Below are 23460 nucleotides of genomic sequence, written 5' to 3'. Positions count from 1 at the left end.
GATCTTAGATTTGCAGAAATATATAAACATTTTGCGAGAAATTTCTTTTTATAATAAGCCACCCAGTCTTTGGTATTCTGTTACTGAAGCCTAAATTAAGACAATGTTTTATCTCAGTGACGCTTACAAAAAAAGAAACGCACCTGGGTTTATTTCTGGCACACTCCAGAGGTGGCGACAGTGCTGGCATGAAATGCGGGCCACTGAATGGATGTGGCCTGGGGCTGGGAGTAAACAGCAGGGAGCGTGAACTGTTCCCAGTCTATGGGAGAGCAGCTCCTAAGTCTCGGGCAGTCCCTCATGATAAATATCGCTAACGGAGTTCCCGTTGGGGCTCAGTGGGTTAAGAACCCAACAGAGTTTCCATGAGGGTGTGGGTTCAATCCTTGGCCTCTTTCAGTGGGTTAAGGATCCAGTGTTGCCGCAAGGTGCAGCATAGGTCAAAGATGTGGCTTGGATCCAGCATGGCAGCTCTGATTTGACCCCTAATGTGGGAATGTCCATATGCTGCAAGTGTGGCCATAAAAAGAAAAATCAATCAATCAATCAATAACTATCTCTCACCAGTGATAACCAAGATGCCACCCAATTCCCAACATAGTCCACAGCCATCTTGAGATGTGTCCCTCTCTTGCGTCCCAGCCCCCCTGCTCCCTGTTCAGCTAGGCTGACTGGCATGAACCATCAAGGAAGATCAGTCAGCTAGTTTGTCCTCCTCTGTCCGGCAGATCGGACGGTCCTCTATCTGCTCAGAGCGAGAAGCTTCCTCAGTTTTGTGAAAGGCCTTTCAGATCTTCAGTTCTGAGACCTCTTCAGAAGAGCGCGGCCTTCTCGACCAGGAATTGTGGATCGTTAGAGATCATTCTGATTTAATTAACTTTGTTTTTTGAGAAGGAAGCACCAATATCCAAAAGTGTGAAATCACATGGAAGCTGTCCCAGCCTTTCGAAATCACATGAAAACAGTCTGACTTGAATCAGATTTTTATTGTTTATTTATTTATTTTTCTATTTAGGGCCGTACCTGTGGCATATGGACGTTCCCAGGCTAGGGGGTCAAATCAGAGCTGCAGCTGCCCGTCTACGCCACAGCCCATGCCAGATCCGAGCTGCATCTGTGACCTACACCGCTGCTCGTGGCAGTGCTGGATCCTGAGGCCCCTGAGCAAGGCCAGGGATCGAACCTCCTCCTCACGGATACTGGTTGAGTTCATTACCGCTGAGCCACAATGGGCACTCCTGAATCAGATTTTAATCTGATTTTCTAGGGGGTGTAACTTTGACTTTCTTATTGATTAGGCCCAGAGTCTGTCAAGTTAGATGTTAACTTGTATGAAATTGCCACATAATTTTTGTCCCGTGGAGGTGCAAATGATTTCTCTCCAGCAGAGAAGATCATCTTCAAGGAGTGACATGTTTTGTCCTCTGGGAGGAGTGAGCCCCCTTTTGCTCCAAAGGGTCAGATGATAAACATTCTAGGCTTTGTGGGCGGTATGGCCTCTGTCTCAGCTACTGCGGTCAACCTTTGTAGTGTGAGAATGGCCACAGACAGTTAGTAAGGAGCCGGCCAGGTCGCAATACAACTTCACTTACAGACCTTGAAATTTGAATTTCATGTCCTTTTCATGTGTTAGGAAATCTTGTTCTCTTTGCTCAACTGTTTAAAAATGTTAAAAAAAAAAAATCTTAGCTCCTAGGCATGCAGAAACAGGTGGCCAGGTGTTCCCATCGTGGCTCAGCGGGTGATGAATCCGACATAGTGTCCATGATGACGTGGGTTCGATCCCTGGCCTCGTTCAGTGGGTTAAGGATCTGGCATTGCTGTGAGCTGTGGTGTAGGTCACAGACGAGGCTCGGATCCCATGTCGCTGTGGCTCTGATTGGACCCCTGGCCTAGGAACCTCCATATGCTGCCAGCACAGCCCTGAAAAAGAATAAGATTAAAAACAAAACAAGACAACAACAAAACCCCCCCAAACAAACAAAAAAACCCCAACTTGGGGTCAGTCTGATTTGATCAGCAGGTTCTAGTTGGCTGATTCTTGGCTTAAAGACTTTATTGCCCTGCAGGTCATGAGCTAGTTTCATACTTAACTTGGAAACTGAGTCCAGCCTTCTCTTTTTGCACTAAATGTGCGTGTGGATGTGGTGGTGGTGGTGTGTGTTAGTTTCCTCTCTCCTCTTGGAATCCATTTTGCCATCCTGCTGATTCCTTCATTAATGGATTAAACACATCTTTGACAGATACTCACCGTACATTTCCCATTCCTTTTTTTTTTTTTTTCTTTTTTAGGGCCCCGCACTTGCAGCATATGGAAGTTCCCAGCTGAGGAGTCCGATCCGAGCTATAGCCGCCAGTCTACACCACAGCCACAGCAACGCTGGATCCAAGCCGCCTCTGAGACCTACACCACAGCTTGCGGCAATGCCGGATCCTTCACCCACTGAGCAAGGCCAGGGATCGAACCCGCATCCTCTTGGATACTAGTTGGATTCTTAACCCACTGAGGAACTCCTCCAATTCATTTTGAATGTGGAGTGGTTCGGGCATCTCTTTTGCGGCCTTGGTTCCCTTATCTCCATCAAGTGTTTATTAGCTGTTGCCCTAAATAAAGACAGTTCTGTTCCTAAGAGAAATTCCGATGCCTTGTACTCCCCTCCCCCGCCCTGCTCTATTATTAGGAAACTCTTTTCTGCAACATCCACCCTCCGGAGGCCAGTGACTGGGCTGGCCATGGGCTGGCCTGCACGGATGAAAGGTAATGAGTTAATGACACTGGTGGCGGCTGATGAGCCGCGGGGCCTGGGTCGATACACGTCAAGCTGCCAGGGCCCACAGGGAGGAGAGCAGGATGGGTGGCGCCTCTGCGGGCTCCTGCGGCGCTTCTCCCCTACATCCATGCTTTCCGAGCAGCTGGGGACTCGCCCCTGCGGATGTATGGTATCATTAATCCGACCCCGTGCTCCCGAGAAAACTCAGCTTTGACAGGGCAATGCTACCCTTGGAGTTTTTCCATGTAAGACAAACAGCAATGGCTCCAGTGGGCGTGGGGAGAAGTCTAGGTTCCCGCAGAGGGGATGTTCACGGTCTGCCTGGATCTTATTTGGTTCTGTGGGGGGCGGGCCGGGAAGGGGCTGATTAAATAGTCCCTGGGCTGCGGGAGGTGGGCCTTTCCCCGCCAAGGAGCGGGTGGAACAGAGGGTCCCCTCCCCCCAGGTCGAGATGGCCAGAAACACCATGAACAAATACTCATCCTCAGTGGTTATCAAAAAATCTTGATGGAACACGGGACCAGCCAGGAAGGGTATTATTTTTGGTATCTTTGCATCAATGAGGGTGGCAACCAGTAGGACCTTCCCTGAAAGGCATTTTGACAATAACTAAGTTCAACATACCAGTGTGTGTCCCAATCCCAGCAGCTGGTACTGGGTCCTCAGGCAAGTCAGACCTAGGCTTCGAGGTTACAGAGAGAACGGGCTGAAATTCATTCATTCATTCATTCATTTTATTCATTTATTTTTGGTTTTTAGGGCCGCCTCTGTGGCATAGGGAAGTTCCCAGGCTAGGGGACGAATCCAAGCCGCCTCTGTGACCTACATCACTGCTCACGGCAACGCTGGATCCTTATCCCACTGAGCGAGGCCAGGGATCGAACCCACATTCTCATGGATCCTAGTCAGATTCTTTTCCGTTGAGCCACAGGGGGAACACCCAGAGATAAATACTTTAAAACTGAGCAGCTTTGAGTCCTTCCTTGTTCTTCTCCCTGGCTTAATGCACAATTACCCATAAGCTAAAGATTAGACCCCCCCACCCCACCCCAGGACAATTGCATCTGGGTTAAAGATGATTAGCGTATGATGTTTTTCAGGAACTTTCCTAGTTTGTTCTAATCTCTGATCCATATGCCCTGTTTGAAAGTACAATTATTTTAGGCAATAACCCAGAAGACCACCATCAGGATCATACCGAGATCTCCTGACTCCAGCTTTGATGACTAAGATTCGCCCAAAGAAAGAAGAATGTATGCTTGTCCTAATCCTGATTCATACCTGAAAACCTGTTTTTCTCTTTTTTACTATAAAACTCCTGGCACTTCTTTCCAATGGAGGGGGGGTGCACCGTCTTTAGAGCATCAGCCCCCTGTGACCCTCCTTTGCCTGCAATAAAGCTATTTTTTTTCTCCTTTACCCAAAACTCTGTCTCTGTGTTTCAATTCGGCACCAGCAGACAGAAGCTGAATTTTAGCAACAGTCTGCAAGTTGAGAGAGACGGGAGGCAGTGTTCCAGGCACTGGGGGTGGCTGATACTGAGGAATTCCTCAGGACCCCAGTGCGTGTCCCGAGTCAAAATGCAGGGCCGAGTCCCTGCCACTTGCAGTTGGGATTCAGGGAGAAGAGAGCCTGACTGAGCAGCACCCACGTGGGCGAGGTGCTCATGGTCTCACTCGTTGCAGAAAGTGCCCATCCAGGGGAGCTCTGTCCTAGGTGAGCAGACAGTTGCCTTGATGCCAAGTATCAGCAGAGTTTTTGTGTGCCTGGGTCCCCGCAGTGGCCAGGCAGTGGGGAAGGAGGACCCTGCAGGACCCTGTGTGGCAGTGTGATATCTAAAAGAGCCGTGATGGAGTTCCTGTCGTGGCTCCGTGGTTAACAAATCCAACTAGGAACCATGAGGTTGTGGGTTCGATCCCTGGCCTCCCTCAGTGGGTTCAGGATCTGGCATTGCCGTGAGCTGTGGTGTAGGTCACAGACGAGGCTCGGATCTGGCGTTGCTGTAGCTCTGGCGTAGGCCAGCGGCAACATCTCCAATTAGACCCCTAGCCTGGAAACCTCCATATGCCTCTGGTGCAGCCCTAGAAAAGATAAATAAATAAATAAAATAAAAATAAAATAAAAGAGCTGGGAGGACCAGGACTCTGGGGCTGTCCATGTGGGTTGATATCTTTTTTTTTTTTAAGGGCTGCAGGTACAGCCAATGGAAGTTCCCAGGTTAGGGGTTGAATTGCAGCTATAGCTGCCAGCCTACACCACAGCTACAGCCACACCAGATCTGAGCCGCGTCTTCGACCTGCACCACAGCTCACGGCAACACCAGATCCTTAACCCACTGAGCGGGGCCAGGGATCAAACCTGCATCCTCATGGATATCCTCGTCGAGTATGTTTCTGCTGAGCCACAGTGGAACTCTGATATATTTCTTTCTTTGACGAGCTAATAAGCCAGAATGAACATCCCCTAGAAATCAGAGGATTACAGAAGGAAGCGTCTACGGCAACAAAGACATCTTCAAGGACTCGAGATATGGGGTGGGGGGCGGGGAAGACAACAAACCTCCCATTTTGGATGCTAAACCTTCTCTCCTTGTCCCAGCCGATGAAGCAGGACATCGCATTACCATCATAATGAGAGTGAACGTTTTTTGAGGTCTCTACCATGTGGCAGCCACCATGGAAACATTTTTCGGGGGGTCTCCAGCTCCATCTTCACAGCTTTATGGGGAATATTGACCTGCCCATTAGCATGCCCAACGGGAAGCTTGGAGAGGCGGAGGAGCCCGCTCAAGGTCAAGCCGAGCATGTGGTGCAGCTGGGATTCGAGCCAGGAATCTGACTCTGAGCCCAGCCTGCTCGCCTTTCCACAGCAGGCAGAGCCCCTGTGGTGAGGCTGTGGAGAGAAAGAAATGAGCTTCCGTGGCTAAGGTCCCTGCCACTCAGGAGGTGTCAGGAGGAAGCGTTGTGCGGCTAAACATGGGTTGGAAAAGAAAGCCCTGGAAGCTCCTACTGTTGCATATTTGTGAGGCTCCAGAAAGGAAAGAAATGGCTTCTTCAAGAGAGCTCCCCAGCTGGCTGGAGCCTCTCAAAAAGATGGATGCTGGGTTGTTGGCTCTGAAATTTGTTTCAAAATAACAGATGTCTGACCTCTCTCTGTTTTTTTCTTTTATGATTATCCTGCAAATTGGACAAAGCACTTAATTCTAAGCCATGTGTTTATTTTGACAGTTGATATATCCGATTCTCATTTGCAGCTCTATTGAGACCCTACTTATACACTGAGAACGAGAGAAATATACTCCCTCCAGAACTCTTTATTTATTTGTTTATTTATTATTTTAAAAAATTTTAGGAGCTCCCATCATGGCTCAGTGGTTAATGAACCTGACTAGCAATCATGAGGTTGTGGGTTCGAGCCCTGGCCTTGCTCAGTGGGTTAAGGATCCAGTGTTGCTGTGGCTGTGGTATAGGTTGCAGATGCGACTTGGACCCCGTGTTGCTGTGGCTGTGGTATAGTACAGCTCCGATTAGACCCCCTAGCCTGGGAACCTCCATATGCCTCGGTGCAGCCCCCCAAAAAGAGACAAAAAAAATTTTATTGGAATATAGTTATTTAAAATGTTGTGTTAGTGTACATCAGAATGAATCAGTTCTACATATGCATATATCCATTCTTTTTCAGATTTTTTCCCCCATATGTGTTATCACACAGTACTGAGTAGATTTCCCCGTGCTATATAGTACATCTTTGTTACATACCTATTTTATATACAGTCGAGTGTATATGTTAATCCCAACCTCCTAATTTATCCCTGCCCCCTCCCACATGTCCCCCTTTGGTAACCATAAGTTTGGTTTCAAAATCCTTGAGTCTGTTTCTGTTTTGTGAATGAGTTCTTTTGTATCATTTTTATTAGATTCCACATATTAGTGATCTCATATATTTGTCTTTGTCTGACCTACCTCACTTGGTATGGTAATCCATGTTGCTGCAAATGGCATTTCATTTTTTATGGCTGAGTAATATTCCGTTGTATATATAGACCACATCTTCTTTATCCATTCCTCTGTTGGTGGACATTTAGATTGTTTTATGTCTTGGCTATTGTGAGTAGTGCTGCTATGAACATTGGGGTGCATATACCTTTTGAAATTATGGTTTTCTCTGAATATATGCCCAGGAGTGGGATTGATGGATTGTATATATGGTGGTTCTATTTTTAGATTTTAAGGAACCTCCATACTGGTTGCCCTAATTTATATTCCCACAGCCAGTGTAGATGGGTTCCCTCCAGGGAATTTTTTTTAATCATTTATTTTTTACTAAATTTTTTTTTTTTTTGTCTTTTTAGGGCCGCACACACGGCATATGAAGGTTCCCAGGCTAGGGGCTGAATCGGAGCTATCAGCCTACACCACAGCCACAACAATGCCAGATCTTTAACCCACTGAGCAAGGCCAGGGATCAAACCTGTATCCTCATGGATGCTAGTCAAGCTTGTTTCCACTGAGCCATAATGGGAACTCTTGATGGGTCCCTGAGTCTTTGAGAAGACTGCCTTGAGACAGATTAGCCTTCCATGTTTGTTTTTTTGTTTGTTGTTTTCTTTTTTGGGCATGCCTGCATGGTGGGTTAAGGATCCAGCTTTGTGGCATTTGTGGCTCAGATATGATCCCTAGCTTGGGAACTCCATATGCAGCAGGGTAGCCCAAAAAGAAAAAACGACACTACCTCCAATTCCTTTGGGGAAGCCATCTCTCCCCAGCTCTCAGCCGTGATGGCATGGAGCCTGACTGGCTAAAGCAATCAGGCTCTTCAATCCTCCTGGCCATAGTGATTTCTGAAGAATTGGCCAAGTAACCTGGTATAGCCAAAGAGACAAGAAGAGGTGACTACTAGTAGTCACTGAGAGGTGACTTCTGGGAAGGACACACTCTTCCTCCTCTTTAAGGATGAACGATCTGGAATTACACTGGTCATTTTGGCTTCCCTAAGGAGAGAGACTGGAGGTTCAGGATCAAGCCCACAGCATGGAGGCAGAGCAGAGAGTCAAATGTCTTTGGCAATACCATTTAAGCTCCTGGATCAAGCTGAGCCTGAAGGTACTTTTCAGGTCCATGAGTAAATAAAAGTCGTTCTGTGTTTAAGGCAGCTTGGGTTGGGTTTTGTTTTTTACATTTTAAAAAAATTATGGTTGATTTACAATGTTCTGTCAACTTTTACCGTACAGAAAAGTCATATATATTATTTTTTGGGGGGGGAGTTGGGTTTTCTATCACCTGCAATTAAAATAGTCTCAAGGATGTATTTGCCAACAGAATGCCCCTGAGCTCTGAGAGCTGCCAAGGGAGCAGAGCAGGAGTGTCCACCTGCTCCTTGGAGGATCACTTTGAAAGTAGGGCCAACGTGTTGGCAAAAGTGCAGGGGAAGAGGGCTTCTCACATGCTGCGGATGGAGTGTGAATTGGTGTGACTTTGAGGAGGACTGTCTGTCTACATTGTATATATTAATCTGGGTCCTTCGAGAAGCAGGTGCCAAAATCAATTAAGCGTGCGGGGATTTTATTAGGGGAAATGCCTGGGTGAAAGAAAAGAGGCTGGGAGCCAGGCAAGGCTGGCAAGGCCATCAGACGGGGATGCAAGTCTGCCCCCCAGTGAAGGAGAGGAGTTGCAGGTGTCCTGGACTGTCCTGCAATCTAAGGCAAGTCCCCACCCCCTCTTTTTTCTCTCTCTCTCGCCCTCGATTTATTCTCAGGCTTGGTTGCCTGGCTTCCCAGCCCACAGCCTCTCAGCAGCAACAACCTAGAAAAGGTGGGGGATTCTGTGGGCTGTCAGAGACTGGCACCGTGACACCCAGCTATGATGACAGGAGACAAAAATACCTGAGAGTGAAGCAGCCCACATGACCCTGAGTCATCAAGAAAAGACGAATCTCCTGGAGGATCTTCTGTTTGAAGAAGCAGATAAATGTATAGCATGATTTAGAGAGAGTGCTGTCCAAAGTAGAAAAAGTAGAGATCATTGTCCTGCCTGAGGAATGAGTCTTAGGTTTCTGGAAAAGGCCCCTAGGTAGGACTCTTCATTGCCCAAAGCTGCCTGACAAATCCACCAGAGCTGGGGAGTTCCCGCGGTGGCTCCGAGGGTTAAGAACCCGACATCATGTGCGTGAGGATGCAGGGTTCCAGCCCTGGTCTCACTCACTGGGTGAAGGGTCCGGCGCTGCTGTGAGCTGTGGCGCAGGTCGCAGATGCCGCTCAGATCCTGCACGCTGTGGCTGTGGCGTAGCCTGGCAGCTGCAGCTCCGATTTGACCCCTGGCCTGGGAACCTCCATATGCCTCGGAGGCGGCCCTAAAAATCAATCAATCAATCAGCCAGAGTTGGAAGGGACTGTGTCCTCATTTTACACAGGAGAAAACTTCTGTCCCATGGTAAGTGGCAACGTGGGATTTGAACCTGTGTTTTTGAAAATTTTTTTTTGATTGTAGTTGATTTACAATGTTGTGTTAGTTTCTGGTATATAGCAAAGTGATTCATATATATATATATATATATATATATATATTCACACACACACATTCTTTTTCCTATTCTTTTCCATTAGAGTTTATTACGGGATATTGAATATAGTTCCTTGTGCTATACAGCAGAACCTTGTTGTTTATAAATTTTATATTTATATATTTTAGTATGTATATGCTACTCTCAGACTCCTAATTGATCTCCCCTCCCCCCCCCTTTTTTTTGTCTTTTTAGGGCCGCACCTGTGGCCTATGAAGGTTCCCAGCCTAGGTGTTGAATTGGAGCAGTAGCCACCAGCCTATACCACAGCCACAGCAACGTAGGTTCTAGGCAAGTCTGTGACCTACACCACAGCTCATGGCAATGCTGGACCCTTAACCCACTGAGCGAGGCCAGGGATTGAACCTGCGTCCTCATGGATCCTAATCAGATTTATTTCTGCTGCGCCACAACGGGAACTCCCCCGTTTCCCTTTTGGTAACCATAAGTTTGTTTTCTATGTCTATGAGTCTGTTTCTATTTTGTAAATAAATTCATTTCTATCATATTTTATTTTTTTTTAAGGTTGCACCTGCAGCATATGGAAGTTCCCAGGCTAGGGGCTGAATTGGAACTACAGCTGAAGGCCTACGCCACAGCCACAGCAACATCTGTGACCTACACCACAGCTTATAGCAATGCCAGATCCTTAACCTTCTGAGTGAGGCCACGGATCAAACCCACATCCTCATGGAGATTATGCTGGGTTCTTAACCCACTGAGCCACACTGGGAACTCCATGTATCATATTTTAGAGTCCACATACAAATGATACTGTATATTCATATTTCTCTATCTGATTTACTTTGTATGATAATCTCCAAGTCCATCCATGTTGCTGCAAATGGCATTATTTCATTCTTGTTTATGGCTGAGTAATATTTCATCGTATATATGTACCATATCTTTATCCATTCCTCTGTCAATGGACATTTAGGTGTTTCCATGTCTTGGCTATTGTAAATAGTGCTGCTATAAACATGTACATTTTCAGATTAGAGTTTCCTCTGGATATATTCCCAGGAGTGGAATTGCTGGATTATATAGTAGTTCTATTTTTAGTTTTTTGAGGAACCTCCATACTGTTTTCTATAGTGGGTGCACCAATTTACATTCCCACCAGCAGGGTAGGAGGGTTCCCTTTCTCCACCCCCTCTCCAGCATTTATTATTTGTAGACTTTTAAATGATGGCCATTCGGACTGGTGTGAGGCGATAACCTCTTCGTAGTTTGGATTTGCATTTCTCTGATAATTATTGATGTTGAGAAAGTCAAGGAGCCTCTTTGGTTGCAGATAAAGAAGTTCTCGTCTCTTGTGGCAGGAGGGAGACCAGGCCCAGGACTCGGAGTGTCCAAACCTCATGGGCAGTTAAGCTCCCAACCAAGGCGGTGAATTCTGCTACAGTCAGGGTGTTTGGGACCTCGGCAGCGGGACGAGGTCATCTGGGTGGTGCGTCCAAAGATGTTTCCACCTGGGGGACTGTCATCCACAAATCTGCTAGGATCATTCATATTAAAATACCTGTTTTCAATTCTCTTGGGTATATACCCAGAAATGAAACTGCTAGGTCCATATGGTAATTCTGTGTTTAACTTTTTTTTTTTTTTTTTTTTGTCTTTTTAGGGCCGCACCCTCAGCATAGGGAAGTTCCCAGGCTAGGGGTCAAATTCAAGCTGTAGCCGCCGGCCTACACCACAGCCACAGCAACGCAGGATCCAAGCCGCATCTGTGACCTACATCACAGCTCACAGCAATGCTGGATCCTTAACCCACTGAGCAAGGCCAAGGATCGAACCTGCGTCTTTATGGATACTAGTTGGGTTCGTTACCGCTGAGCCATGATGGGAACTCCTGTGTTTAACTTTGTGAGGAAGTGCCAAACGGTTTTCCAGAATGGCCTTACCATTTTGCATCCCTACCAGCAATGTATGAGTTTGGCGATATTTTGGTTTTCCTTTGGGGAGCCACCACCGTCCTCTTTGGGTCCATATGGATCAGAGAGTATTGACTCTCACCCCTCCCTGCCCAGCCACATGCATCTAAGCAGGGTCTGGACAACCAGCACATGCCAAAAAGATTGCATCGGGAATGGGCACGTGCCCTGAGCCAGACCAGGGAGATTCAACTCTCAGTCTGGAACAACACTTGGGCTTTTCTTACTTAGACCAATAAATCCACCAGTCTTTCTTCCTTTCTTTCATTCTCTGGCTGCCTTGTGGCATAGGGGGTTCCTGGATTAGGGATCAGATCCGAGCTGCAGGTGCAACCTCCACCAGAGCTGCGGCAACACAGGATCCTTAACCCACGGTGCTAGATGGGTGATCGAACCTGCATCCCAGTGCTGCAGAGATGCCGCCGATCCCATTGTGCTACAGCAGGAACCCCAAATACACTCTCCTTTATTTATTTACTTATTGGCCATGCCTGTGGCAATGGGGATGTTCCCAGGCCAGGGATCAAACCTGAGCCAGAGCAGTGACCCAAGCCACAGCAGTGACAATGCTGGATCCTAAGGCCACCAGGGAACTTAGACCATCCTTTATTTATTAAGCCAGTTGGAGTTGGATTTCCTGTTGTTTGTGATCAAGTGATCACTCTGTATCTTAAGATTTGCTTGTTTAAAATCTCTGTCTGGGGAGTTCCCATTGCGGCTCTGCGGTTAATGAAACCGACTAGGATCCATGAGGAAGTGGGTTCGACCCCTGGCCTCACTCGATGGGTTAAGGATCTGGTGTTGCCATGAGCTGTGGTGTAGGTTGCAGATGTGGCTCAGATCTGGTGTGGCTGTGGCTGTGGCTGTGGTGTAGGCTGGCAGTTGCAGCTCTGATTCGACCCCTAGCCTGGGAACCTTCATATGCAGTGGGTGCGGCCCTAAAAAGCAAAAAGCCAAGAATAATCTCTGTCTGGGAGACTTATCTCTGTGGGTTTTACATTTATTGAGTGTTGACTTTACATTAGGTTGACTGTTGACTTTACATTAGGTGCAGATGCAAGTCGATGCTGGAGTTGGGCTTGCTCGGAGCGGGCGAGGCAGGGTCAGTGAATGGTCAGAGCCGAGACTTTGCAGACAAAGGGGAACTTTTGGCTGCAGGTGTTATCATTCCACGACCTCAGAGCTGCGGGGGGAGAAAGCAGGGAATTTGGGTGAAGGCCCATCCACCACCGTAAGAATAACCCCAGCACCCTCCAGAGTAAAAGTCCTCTCCCGGAAGCCTCGTGTCTACACTGGCATCCCCTTCTGGCTGATGCTTGATGAGGCGGCTGTCCAGCCTTACTCGCTCATAAGGTTGGTCTGGACTTGCCCCCATGGAGAGGCAGGACAAGCCTCACCCAGGGGCTTGGTCCAGCTCTGGCTCCCAGGCTCCAGGATGGCTCCCAGGAAAACAAGTCACTGTTCCATGCCTCCCTCCCCTAATCAGAAAAAGAAGCGCAAAGAGGAAATAGCAGCGGTTCGGTGATTGGATCCGGAGCAGATACAGTTTCGAACCCAGCTCTAGGTTTGCTGTGCAGCCTTGAACAAATCACTTAACTTCTCTGAGCCTCGGTTTCTTCATCTGCGATATTCATTGTTTTCCTTCTCAAGATTGGTGTGAACAGTGAGATGTTCTTTGTGATGATGGCAGGGATAGCTGAAATCACCTGCAAACCACGGCAGCTACTTTATGTCTCTTATCTGCTGTTTCCATCCCATCAACCCTGTGAGTTAAGAGCCATTAGCCCCCTTCTACAGATGAAGAATCTGAGGCACCACGAGGTTAAGGAACTTATGTTGGGCTACGTGATTCATGGGTGGTGGAGCTGGGCTTCAGACAAGGGGGTTCAACGCCAGGGTCCAGCTCATGCTCCTATGATGGTATCAACCTTACTTCCTTTAACGCTCTGAACAGCCCCGTGGGGAGGAACGATGATTAAATCCATTTTACAGAAGAGGAAACAGAATCGCAGAGACCATCAGTAATTGCCTGCAAGGACAGGGACGTAGGAAGCAACAGGGCCAGGAAGCAACCCTGCTGGGGGTACTCTTCACTACTACACCTGCGTATTCCTCCAGGCTGATATTTGTGCTAATATCCAGGAGTTCCAGCCACCTTTTGCGGGTTGCATGAGCTGACATAAAAGCACCATCCTTTGCCTGGTCTCTATACGTGGTTGCTTCTGCCTCTAAGGTCTTTTTTTTTTTTTTTTGGCTGGACCGATGGCAAATGCAAGTTCCTTGGCGAGGGATCCAACCTGCACCTTAGCAGCAACCCTAGATGCTGCAGAGACAACTCCAGATCCTTAACCCGATGCACCACAGCTGGAAATTCACCTCTAATGTCTCCCCCTGCCAAATCAGTTTGCATGTCAACACGCACCACTAAATATTGTTTAAAACACATCCATCACAGAGAGGGGCCATGTCCCTAAGACCCCCAAGTGACCTCAGGTCTCTCTCTAAGGTCTTGATAATTCACAGTGTCCCAGCCATTCCTCGTGCCTCCCCAGCACCCCTACCAGAGCCCTGGTCTCAGGAGCACCCACCACTGGAGGGCCGGTACCATATCTGCACGCAATCTTCCTCTTCTGGGTCTGCGTGGACACCGTCGTCTGGCTGATTCCCATCCCAGTAGCTGTAGTCATAGGATGAGCCGTCTGTCCATTCAAACTGCCCTTCCTGAGGGGTTTTGCCTCCGGAGGCAAGAAACGAAGCCAAGGAGAGAAAGATCAGGCATGCAAGCCAGCTCCAGCTGGGGTAACATACTAACACCTCCGTATCTAACAGTGCAGAAGCCTCTGCTTTTATCTGATATACTTTATTTTGTTGTCTTTTTAGGGCTGCACCCACGGCACATGGAAACTCCCAGGCTAGGGGTTGAATTGGCGCTGTAGCTGCTGGCCTACCTCACAGCCACAGCCACATAGGATCCAAGCTATGTTTGCAACCTATACCACAGCTCCCAGCAACGTCAGATCCTTGACCCACTGAGGGAGGCCAGGGATCAAACCCACATCCTCATGGTTGCTAGTAGAGTACTTTACTGCTGAGCCGCAACGGGAACTCCCTATCTGATATACTTTTATTACCACCATTACTGAGACCCATCAGATCCCTGCGGGGCCCTCGCAGGCACAAAAGCCCTTCCTTGTCTCCTGCCTCTTGTTTGTAGAAAAGCTGTAGCCTCCCAGACCTTCCCTGAGTCACAAAAGAACAACCTCAAGCAGTTAAGGATTAGGACAGTAGAGTCATGGAATCTTTAGTCCCCCCTGAAGGACTTAGATAACAGCGGCCAATGTCCTGAGTAGTTTTGCAGATATTAGACTGCCACCAGAGAAAAAGCTGATTGCATGATGACAGGACTGCATCCATGACATAAGCTGCTCCATCTTGAGCCATTCTGAATCTGTGGCCAGCACAGTTCCAAGAACTGGCCTCAAGGAAATTGGAACAAACCAGCCTTGGAGTTGAAGATTAACTGTGCTTAAAACAATCAAGACAGGAGTTCCTGTCATGGCTCAGTTAATGAATCTGACTAGTATCCATGAAGATGCAGGTTCGATCCCTGGCCTTACTCAGTGGGTTAAGGATCTAGCATTGTCATGAGCTGTTGTGTAGGTCACAGACATGGCTCGGATCCCGTGTTGCTGTGGCTGTGGCATAGGCCAGCAGCTGTAGCTCCCATTTGACCGTTAGCCTAGGAAACTCCATATGCCACGGGTGTGCCCTAAAAGCAAAAAAGCAAAAACAAAAAACAAACAAACAAAAAAAAACCCTAAAAACAAACCAATCAAGATGATGCTGATCAGATGACTGTATGATCAGTTTCAAGATGACTGTCAGAGCTGACTGTGCTGTTTGGCTCTTGGCCCCTCCGCCTGCACATCCCTGGAACTCCTCTGTATTTTTAATTTTCATTTTGGCTCACCCATGGGATATGGAAGTTCCGGGGCCAAGGATCGAATCCAAGCCACAGTTGAGACCTAAGCCACCGTTGCAGCAATGCGGGGTCTCCTGCGCCACGGGGGGAACTTCCTGAAACGCCCCTTAAAAACCTTTGTCCCTGGCAACTGGGAGGTAGTTTGGGGACATTTATCTGCCATCTCCCCAGGTTGCTGGCTTTCGGAATACAGCATCTTTCTTGTTCCACCAATGCTTGTCTCTCGAACACTGACTTTTGAGGACAAGCAGCCGAATCTGTGTGGTTCCAGCTCTGGCCAATGATATCAGTAGCTGCCGATCGTGGGGGTTTATGTACTGCTGTGTTTTACTCATTTGCATCCTCACCGTCCTGCAAGGCAGGCAGCCTCATCCCCATTTTACAGATGAGAAAACTGGGACTCAGATTATTCTCCCCAGACTCACACAGCTAATAAAGCACAGGTGCTGGGAGTTCCCATGTGGCTCAGTGGGTTAAGGATCTGGCATGGTCACTGCTGTGACTTGGGTCGCTGCTGTGGTGTGGGTTTGATTCCTGGCCCAGGAGCTTCCACATGCTGTGGGCACAGCCAAAAAATACATAAATAAATGAATAAAGCATACGTGCTGGATTCAAACCTAAGTCTATTTGGGAGCTCATGCCATGGCTCAGTAGGTTACAAACCTGACTAGTATCCATGAGGACGAGGGTTCGATCCCTGGCCTCCCTCAGTGGGTTCAGGATCTGGCATTGCCGTGAGCTGTGGTGTAGGTTGCTGACACGGCTCAGATCCCGAGTTGCTGTGGCTGTGGTGTAGGCCAGCAGCAACAGCTCCGATTAGACCCCTAGCCTGAGAACCTCCATGTGCTGCGGGTGCTACCCTAAAAGACAAAAAGACCAAAAAAACAAAAACAAAAACTAAAATAAAATGTAGCTAGTATCTCCCTCAGAGAATTACTGAGAGGGTTGAATGGATTTGAAGCATATAAAAGACTTAGCTAGTACCTGGCATGTAGTGCTTAGTCCCAAGGAGAAAAAAATTTTAAATGTATAACATTTTACTGTATTGTTTATTATTATTATTCTTAGGTCTTGTAATACATAGAGTTAATCCTTAACTCTATTTAAATATAATCATATAGAACTTCCCATTGTGGCTCAGGAGTGACAAATTCAACTAGGATCCATGAAGACATAGGTTCAATCCCTGGCCTCGCTCAGAGGGTTAAGGATCCAGCACTGCCGTGAGCTGTGATGTAGGTTGCAGATATGGCCTGGATCCCGAGTTGCTGTGGCTGTGGCTATGGTGTAGGCCAGTAGCTGTAGCTCCCATTCCATTCCTAGCCTAGGAACTTCCATATGCCTCGGGTACGGCCTGAAAAAGACAAATAAAACAAAACTGTATATATATATATATATATATATATATAAAATCATACAGAGAACTCATCCCAGTATTCTGTGATAATCTATGCAGGGAAAAAATCTGAGCAAGAATGGGTATGCATTTATGTCTGACTGGGTCACATTGTTGTACAGCAGAAATTATCACGATCTTATAAATTAATTATATTTCAATAAAACTTAAAAAGACATAATCCTAAACCAATTTTAAAGTTACTATTTTAATTGAACATTTTGGTTTTGCTGGGTTTTTCTTGGTCTCTCTCGAGGTATGTGGAAGTTTCCGGGCCAAGGACTGAACCCATGCCACAGCAGTGACAACACTGAATCTTTAACCGCTAGGCCACCAGGTAACTGTGGACTTTTTTTTTAGGGCTGCACCTGTGGCATATGGAAGTGCCCAGGCTAGGGGCTGAATCAGAGTTGCAGCTGCCAGCCTACACCACAGCCACAGCCACCAGCAAGATGGGATCCTTAACCCACTGAGTAAGGCCAGGAATTGAACCCACCACCTCATGGATACTAGTCAGGTGTGTAACCTGCTGAGTCACATGGGAATACTGATTTTTTTTTTTTTTTTGTCTTTTTGCCTTTTCTAGGGCCGCACCTGTGGCATATGGAGATTCCCAGGTTAGGGGTCTAATTGGAGCTATAGCTGCTGGCCTACGCCAGAGCAACAGCAACGTGGGATCCGAGCCGCATCTTCGACCTGCACCACAGCTCATGGCAACACCGGATCCTTAACCCACTGAGCAAGGCCAGGGATGGAACCCGCAACCTCATGGTTCCTAGTCGTATTTGTTAACCACTGTGCCACCAAGGGAACTCTTGGACAAAAGTTGGGGCAATGCCAGATCCTTAACCCACTGTGCCTGGCTGGGGATTGAACCTGCATCCCAGTGCTCCAGAGACCCCGCCAATCCCATTGAGCCACAGCAGGCACTCCCCAAGTGGAATCTTGACAAGGGCTTCCCAGAGGGCCTGCTGGCCGCTGCTTCCTCACCTGCCTGTGGTCGTGAAGCCCTGTCCAGATGTCAGCTGGGATCCCGGGCACACAGCTGTTCACGAGGTCGTACACAAAGACATTCTCCTCCCAGCTGCAAAGGCAAGAAACCCTGTGGCATGTTACTCGTTGCCTCTTAGCATTGGATGGAGTTGAAAGTTGAAAGCAGTCCTTGGCTGCCCTCCTGGACCAAAATAAACAGAGGATGCGATGCAATCCTGCTTTTTCTTTTTCCTTTTTAACTCGGACACCCCTAGGGGCTGTCCTTTTAGGGGCATCTCTGGATTTGGTCCACACCAGCACAAAGCAGGATTCAGCACTCTTACTCATCCTAGAAATTCGAATCCAGGGAGTTCCCATCGTGGCGCAGTGGAAATGAATCTGACTAGCATCTATGAAGATGGAGGTTCCATCCCTGGCCTCAATCTGTGAGTTAAGGATCCGGCGTTGCCGTGAGCTGTGGTGTAGGTCGCAGATGTGGCTTGGATCCCGCATTGCTGCGGCTGTGGTGTAGGCCGGCAGCTGCAGCTCTGATTTGACCCCTGGCCTGGGAACCTCCATATGCTGCAGGTGCAGCAACCCTCCCCCCCAAAAAAAATTTGAATCCACTTCAAAAACACTAGAAAACAAGGTGGATTATACTCGAGAGACAAAGAAAGGAGTGGACATGGCAGCGCGCACACCAAAGAAGGAACATTTCTTTGGGGTGTTTTTGTTCTTCCTCAAAAGCCCTCCTTACACTGCCCATTCCCTCCTTATCTCCCTCGTGCCTCTTTCTTTCTCAAAGAACTTCTTCAAACTCTTTGGTCTTGCTGGCAAATTCATCTCGAGGTTTGAACTTGTATAGTTGACCCAGCAAGACCCAAGTCCTGCAGTGAACTGTCCATCTTCCTCAGCAGGTGTCTTGGTCCATTCAGGTGGCGACAACAAAATACCACAGACTGGGTGGCTTATGAGCTATTGGAAGTTATTTTTTTACTATGCCGGAGGCTGGAAAGTAAGCGCAAGATCAGGGCGCCAGCCTGGTTGGGTGAGTCTTCTGGGGGCAGACTTCTTGTTGTGCCCTTGCATGGCAGAGGGGGCAAGGGCACTCTGTGGGGCCTCTTTTATGAATCCCGTTCATGAGAGCTTCTCCTTCAGGGGTAATAAGCATCTTCCAAAGCCCCCCGCCCCACCCCTATCTAATACTATCGCTTTGGGCATTAGGATTTCATGTTGAAATCATATGAATCTTGGGGGGGGGCAGGCACAAACATTCAAACCACAGGGGGGTTGCCAAGGGGGAGGAAGTGAGATGGGCAGAGAGTTTGGGGTTGGTGGATGCAAACTGTTACATTTAGATTGGATTAGCAATGACGTTCTGCTGTATAGCACAGGGAACTATATCCACTCTCTTGGGATAGAACATGATGGAAGATAATATGAGACAAAGAATATGCGTGTGTGTGTGAGACTAGATTACTATGCTGTACAGAAAAACTGACACAACATTGTAAATCAATTGTACTTTAATAATAATAAAAAAGAACCAATTATCACTCTAAATGCAAGTATCTGAGGTTCTTGAGGGATGAAGCAGGACTGTGACTTTGTAGCTGGGTAGCAGTGGAACACGTCACACCTGACTTCAAAGAACCCACAAATCGGTAAGGAAATCAGATGTGAACAGGTCCCTAAAGGGGTGAAGACAGAGCTCCTGGCGAGGTGGGTGGTAGGTACAGTCAGGTGCCATGGAGTCAGGGTGATTTCAGTGGAGAGATGTTAGAGCTGAGTCTGTAAGGTTAAGGAGGCACCTACCTGGAGGAAAAGGCAGGGATGGGAGTTCCCAGGAGAGGGAACAGAATGTGCAAAGGGATTCAGGAATAAATGGGCTGGACCACTTTGGAGAACTTCAAGATGGGCAGTGTGGCTGTGCGGAAAGATGCCTTGGTGGGTGGGCTATGGAGTTCAATTGCTCAGGTTCAAATCCCAGCTCCATCACTTTATAGCTGTGTCACTTTGAGCAAGTTACTAACCTTCTTGGAACCTCAGGCTCTGTGTCTGTGAAATGAGGATACCTACCTAATATGATCTGAAGGGATTTTGGGTTTGGGGGTTTTTTAGGGGGAGGGTTTTTTGGCCACTCTGTGGCATATGGAGTTCCCAGTCCAGGGGTCAGATCTGAGCCCTGGATCCTTTAACTGACTGTGCTGGGAGTGGATCGAACCTGCTTTCTGGTGCTTCAGAGACACTGCCAGTCCTGTTAGGTCACAGTGGGAATTCCGGAGGGTGTTTTAACATGATGTCGCTTATAAACTATTAGCAAATAAAGGTCAGTTGTCATGCCTTATATTATGTTCATTATATGCATATTGTTTGAGTTGTATCACAGGGTCAACCCCCCCCTGTGACACAGAGCAGGGCACAGCACAAGATCGGCACTTACAAAGAGGGACCTTCCAACTTGCTGAGGGCTACTCTTGTTAAATGCTTTGCCCTCTATGGCCAAGGCCAATTTCAGTGAGAAATTGGGCTGGATAAAAGCTGCAATTACCAAAAAGAAAGGCCAATGAGAAAGACCGTTCTCAGGAGTGCCCGTTGTGGCGCAGTGGAAACGAATCCGACTCATATCCATGAGGGTGCGGGTTTGATCCCTGGCCTCGCTCAGGGGGTTAAGGATCTGGTGTTGCTGTGGCTGTGGCGCAGGCCTGCAGCTGTAGCTCTGATTTGACCCTTAGCCTGGGAACCTCTATATGCCGCAGGCTTGGCCCTAAAAAGCAAGAAAAGAAAAAAAAGAAAAACAGTTCTCCACACCTCTTTCCAAAGAGGGTGCCTCACTCACCTGTGGATGGAGGCCAGTTTGGCGGACTTCCTGCCGATGGAGAATTCAGAACAGTAGAAATCAGCCTCGGCCCACGTCTTATTGAGAGGGAAAAATCTATAGCAGTGGCCTTTGAACTCCATCCAGAACAGTGGGCACAGGGAGGCCTGAGGCAGCTCTGGCACAGCTGGGGGCAGAGAGAAAACAGACTGGGAAGAAGGTTGGGGGTGCCAACATTGATTCTCCAGCTTATGACGGCTTTTCAAGAATGAAAAGTCAAAAGGGTCCCATTTGCATACCTAAAACTTACCAAATAATAAAAGGAATATGTGCTCATTAGAGATTCCTTGGCAAATGTTGATGTCTTTTTCTTTTCTTTTCTTGTTTCTTTTTCTCTTCTCTTCTTTTGTTTTTTAGGGCCTCACCTGTGGCCTATGGAGGTTCCCAGGCTAGGGGTCAAATCGGAGCTACAGCTGCCAGCCTATACCACAGCCACAGCAACACCAGATCCAAGCCTTATCTGCGACCTACACCACAGCTACATCAATGCTGGATCCTTAATCCACTGAGTAAGGCCAGGGATCGAGCCCACATCCTCTGGATACTAGTCAGATTCGTTTCCACTGCGCCACAACAAGAGTTCTTGGTGTCTTTTTCTTCATGTCATGTTGAATGCAATGATTAAAAAAAAAAAAAATGCATGTGGGATTATATTGACCCATACACCCTGTCAGTATCCTGATTTCTGATAATTAGCATATAAGCATTCCCCCCCAGTCATCATACATTTTTGTAAACAGTGGTTCAAACAGCTCTTGAATACTCCCCTGAGTGGCCCCCCTAGAGTTTATTTAATCATCCCCCTATTTGGGGATAATTAGATTGTTTCCTCCTTTTTAAAAAAAACAATTACAAATAACCCTGAGAAGAACAGCCTGCATAAAGCCTTTGTAGCATTTCTGATGATTTTCTAGGGAGAGATTTTTAAGGCTTTGATACAATTTACTAAATTGCCTCCTGAAAGCAATTTATACTCCCACGGTAACGTCTGAGAGTGCCCAACGCACGGCGCCCTTGCCCACGCTGGTGTTATCACTTTAATGGCAATCCTTGCAAATTTTATAAGCAAAAAAAAAAATGGCATCTTGTTTCCATCTGCAATTCTCGGCTCTCTGGCGAAGGCGGCTATTTCCCCCCATGTTTATTGACAAACTGCAGCCACGACTGTATCTTTAGCCCAGGAACCTAATGCGGTTCAGGATTTGTTCTGAGTTCTGAAAAGGGACAAACAAAAAACTCATGTTTGAGACAGTAAATTTCTCGGAGGCCTCAGTCCCTCTGGAGGCCTCTGAGCACATGTTTGTTTTTATGTTTTGTTTTTGGGAAAGCTATTCGAGATAATGGATGGGGGGCTGGGGGGAGAAAGGCGAGCTGAGATCCTGCCTGGAACTTGGTTGGGTGGCTCATCTGTGAGGACAGGCACCAGGCAGTGGTGCCATTTGTCAGACTGGAGTCCAGAAGCCTGGGTCCCAGCTCCAGCTCTGCACCTGACATACCACCTGCTGTTGGCACATTCCTGTCTTTCTCGGCTTCAGGACTGGGTCCTTTTTGTGGCACCCATTGCTGTGATATCTTTACCTTCAAAGCCATTCTCATAGCTGGCTGAGCTCATACATAAAGAAGTGGTGGACCATTTTTTTTTTTTTTCTTTTTTGGACATCTCACCGCCTATGGAGTCCCCAGGCCAGGGATCCGATCTGAGCCGCAGTTGTGACCTACGCCACAGCTGTGACAATGCCGAAGCCTTTACCCCACTTCACCAGCCAAGGGATCGAACCTGCGTTCTGGTGCTGCAGAGATGCGGCTGATCCCGTTGCACCACAGTAGGAACTCCAGCGACTCACCTTTATGGAGCATTTACAATGTGCTGAGCAGGTAGAGGAACATCGAGGCTTACATAGGCTAAGTGACTTGCCCAAGGTCATCCTGCTGGTAAGGGCCAGAGTAGGGATTTGCATCCAGGCCTCCTGACGCCATGGTCTTTGATCTTAAAATCCACATGATGCTTCATCACGGGAAACCAATAGGGCCAAGAATGGTTAACCACATGCCTTCCTCATCAGGTTGCTAGGCTGACTAGTTGGGTCAAATAAATGTGCTGAGTGAGTGGCACATTTACAGCACAGGAAAGATCATTAACGATTAGCTCAGGGTTTCATAATCAAGCTTCATGGGCTTTAGGGATCCAGCGAATCCTCCAAAATTAAATGCAAATTAAAAGTTTGTATGTATAGGGGAAGAGGGGGAGGGATAAATTAGGAGTCTGGGATTAACAGATACACTACTACGTATAAAAGAGATAAACAACAAGAACCCACTGTCTAGCACACGGAACTATAGTCAGTATCTTGTAATAACCTACAATGAAAAAGACTATGTATACATACGTGTGTGTGTTACTGAATCACGTTGCTGTATACCTGAAACTAACACAACATTGAAAATCAATGATACCTCAATAAAAGAAAAACATTTTTTTTTCATTTTAGAGCTGAACCGGCGACACATGGAAGTTCCCGGCTGGGGGATGAACTGGAGCTGCAGCTGCTGCCCTATGCCACAGCCACGCCAGAGCTGCATTTGTGACCCACACCGCAGCTTGAGCAATGCGGGATCTTTAACCCAATGAGGAAGGCCAGGGATTGAACCTGAATGAATCCCCGTGGATACTAGTCAGCTTCTTAACAGGCTGAGCCACAACGGGAACTCCAATAAAAATTTTTTTTCAGTTTGTATGCAGGTATACGCTCATGCGTGTACCGCTGTGAACTTTTCAGGGAAGGAAAGGGACAGCTTCTTTAATCAATAGAGTTATGCTAAGCAGGCAGCTTCTAGCCATGCTTCCCTGTCCCTGACCACAGCCTTTGGGCTTTCCTGTTTGAGCAGAACCAGCCCTTCGCCCACCCTCAGGCAGCTGCCCTTGTCAGTCCTGCCTTGTCTCACTTCTCCCCATTAGTCCTGGCCAACTG

General features: G+C 47.6%; 1 protein-coding gene across 1 annotated transcript in view; it reads right to left on the bottom strand.

Annotated features, from left to right (window-relative positions):
• The window catches only part of SYT17 (synaptotagmin 17), a 101060-nt gene continuing 89856 nt past the window's right edge, over positions 12257-23460 (bottom strand). The window contains exons 9-12 of the mRNA XM_021086545.1: positions 20453-20618; positions 17632-17725; positions 13852-13984; positions 12257-12446 (exon numbers count right to left, since the gene is read on the bottom strand). Coding sequence (XP_020942204.1) covers positions 12367-12446; positions 13852-13984; positions 17632-17725; positions 20453-20618 — 473 coding nt within the window. The 3' untranslated portion in view covers positions 12257-12366. The remainder of the gene's footprint in view (positions 12447-13851; positions 13985-17631; positions 17726-20452; positions 20619-23460) is intronic.

The sequence above is a fragment of the Sus scrofa genome, chromosome 3, assembly GCF_000003025.6.
Source record: "Sus scrofa isolate TJ Tabasco breed Duroc chromosome 3, Sscrofa11.1, whole genome shotgun sequence".
Classification (NCBI taxonomy): Eukaryota; Metazoa; Chordata; class Mammalia; order Artiodactyla; family Suidae; genus Sus; species Sus scrofa.
This window is presented reverse-complemented; position numbering and strand designations above follow the sequence as displayed.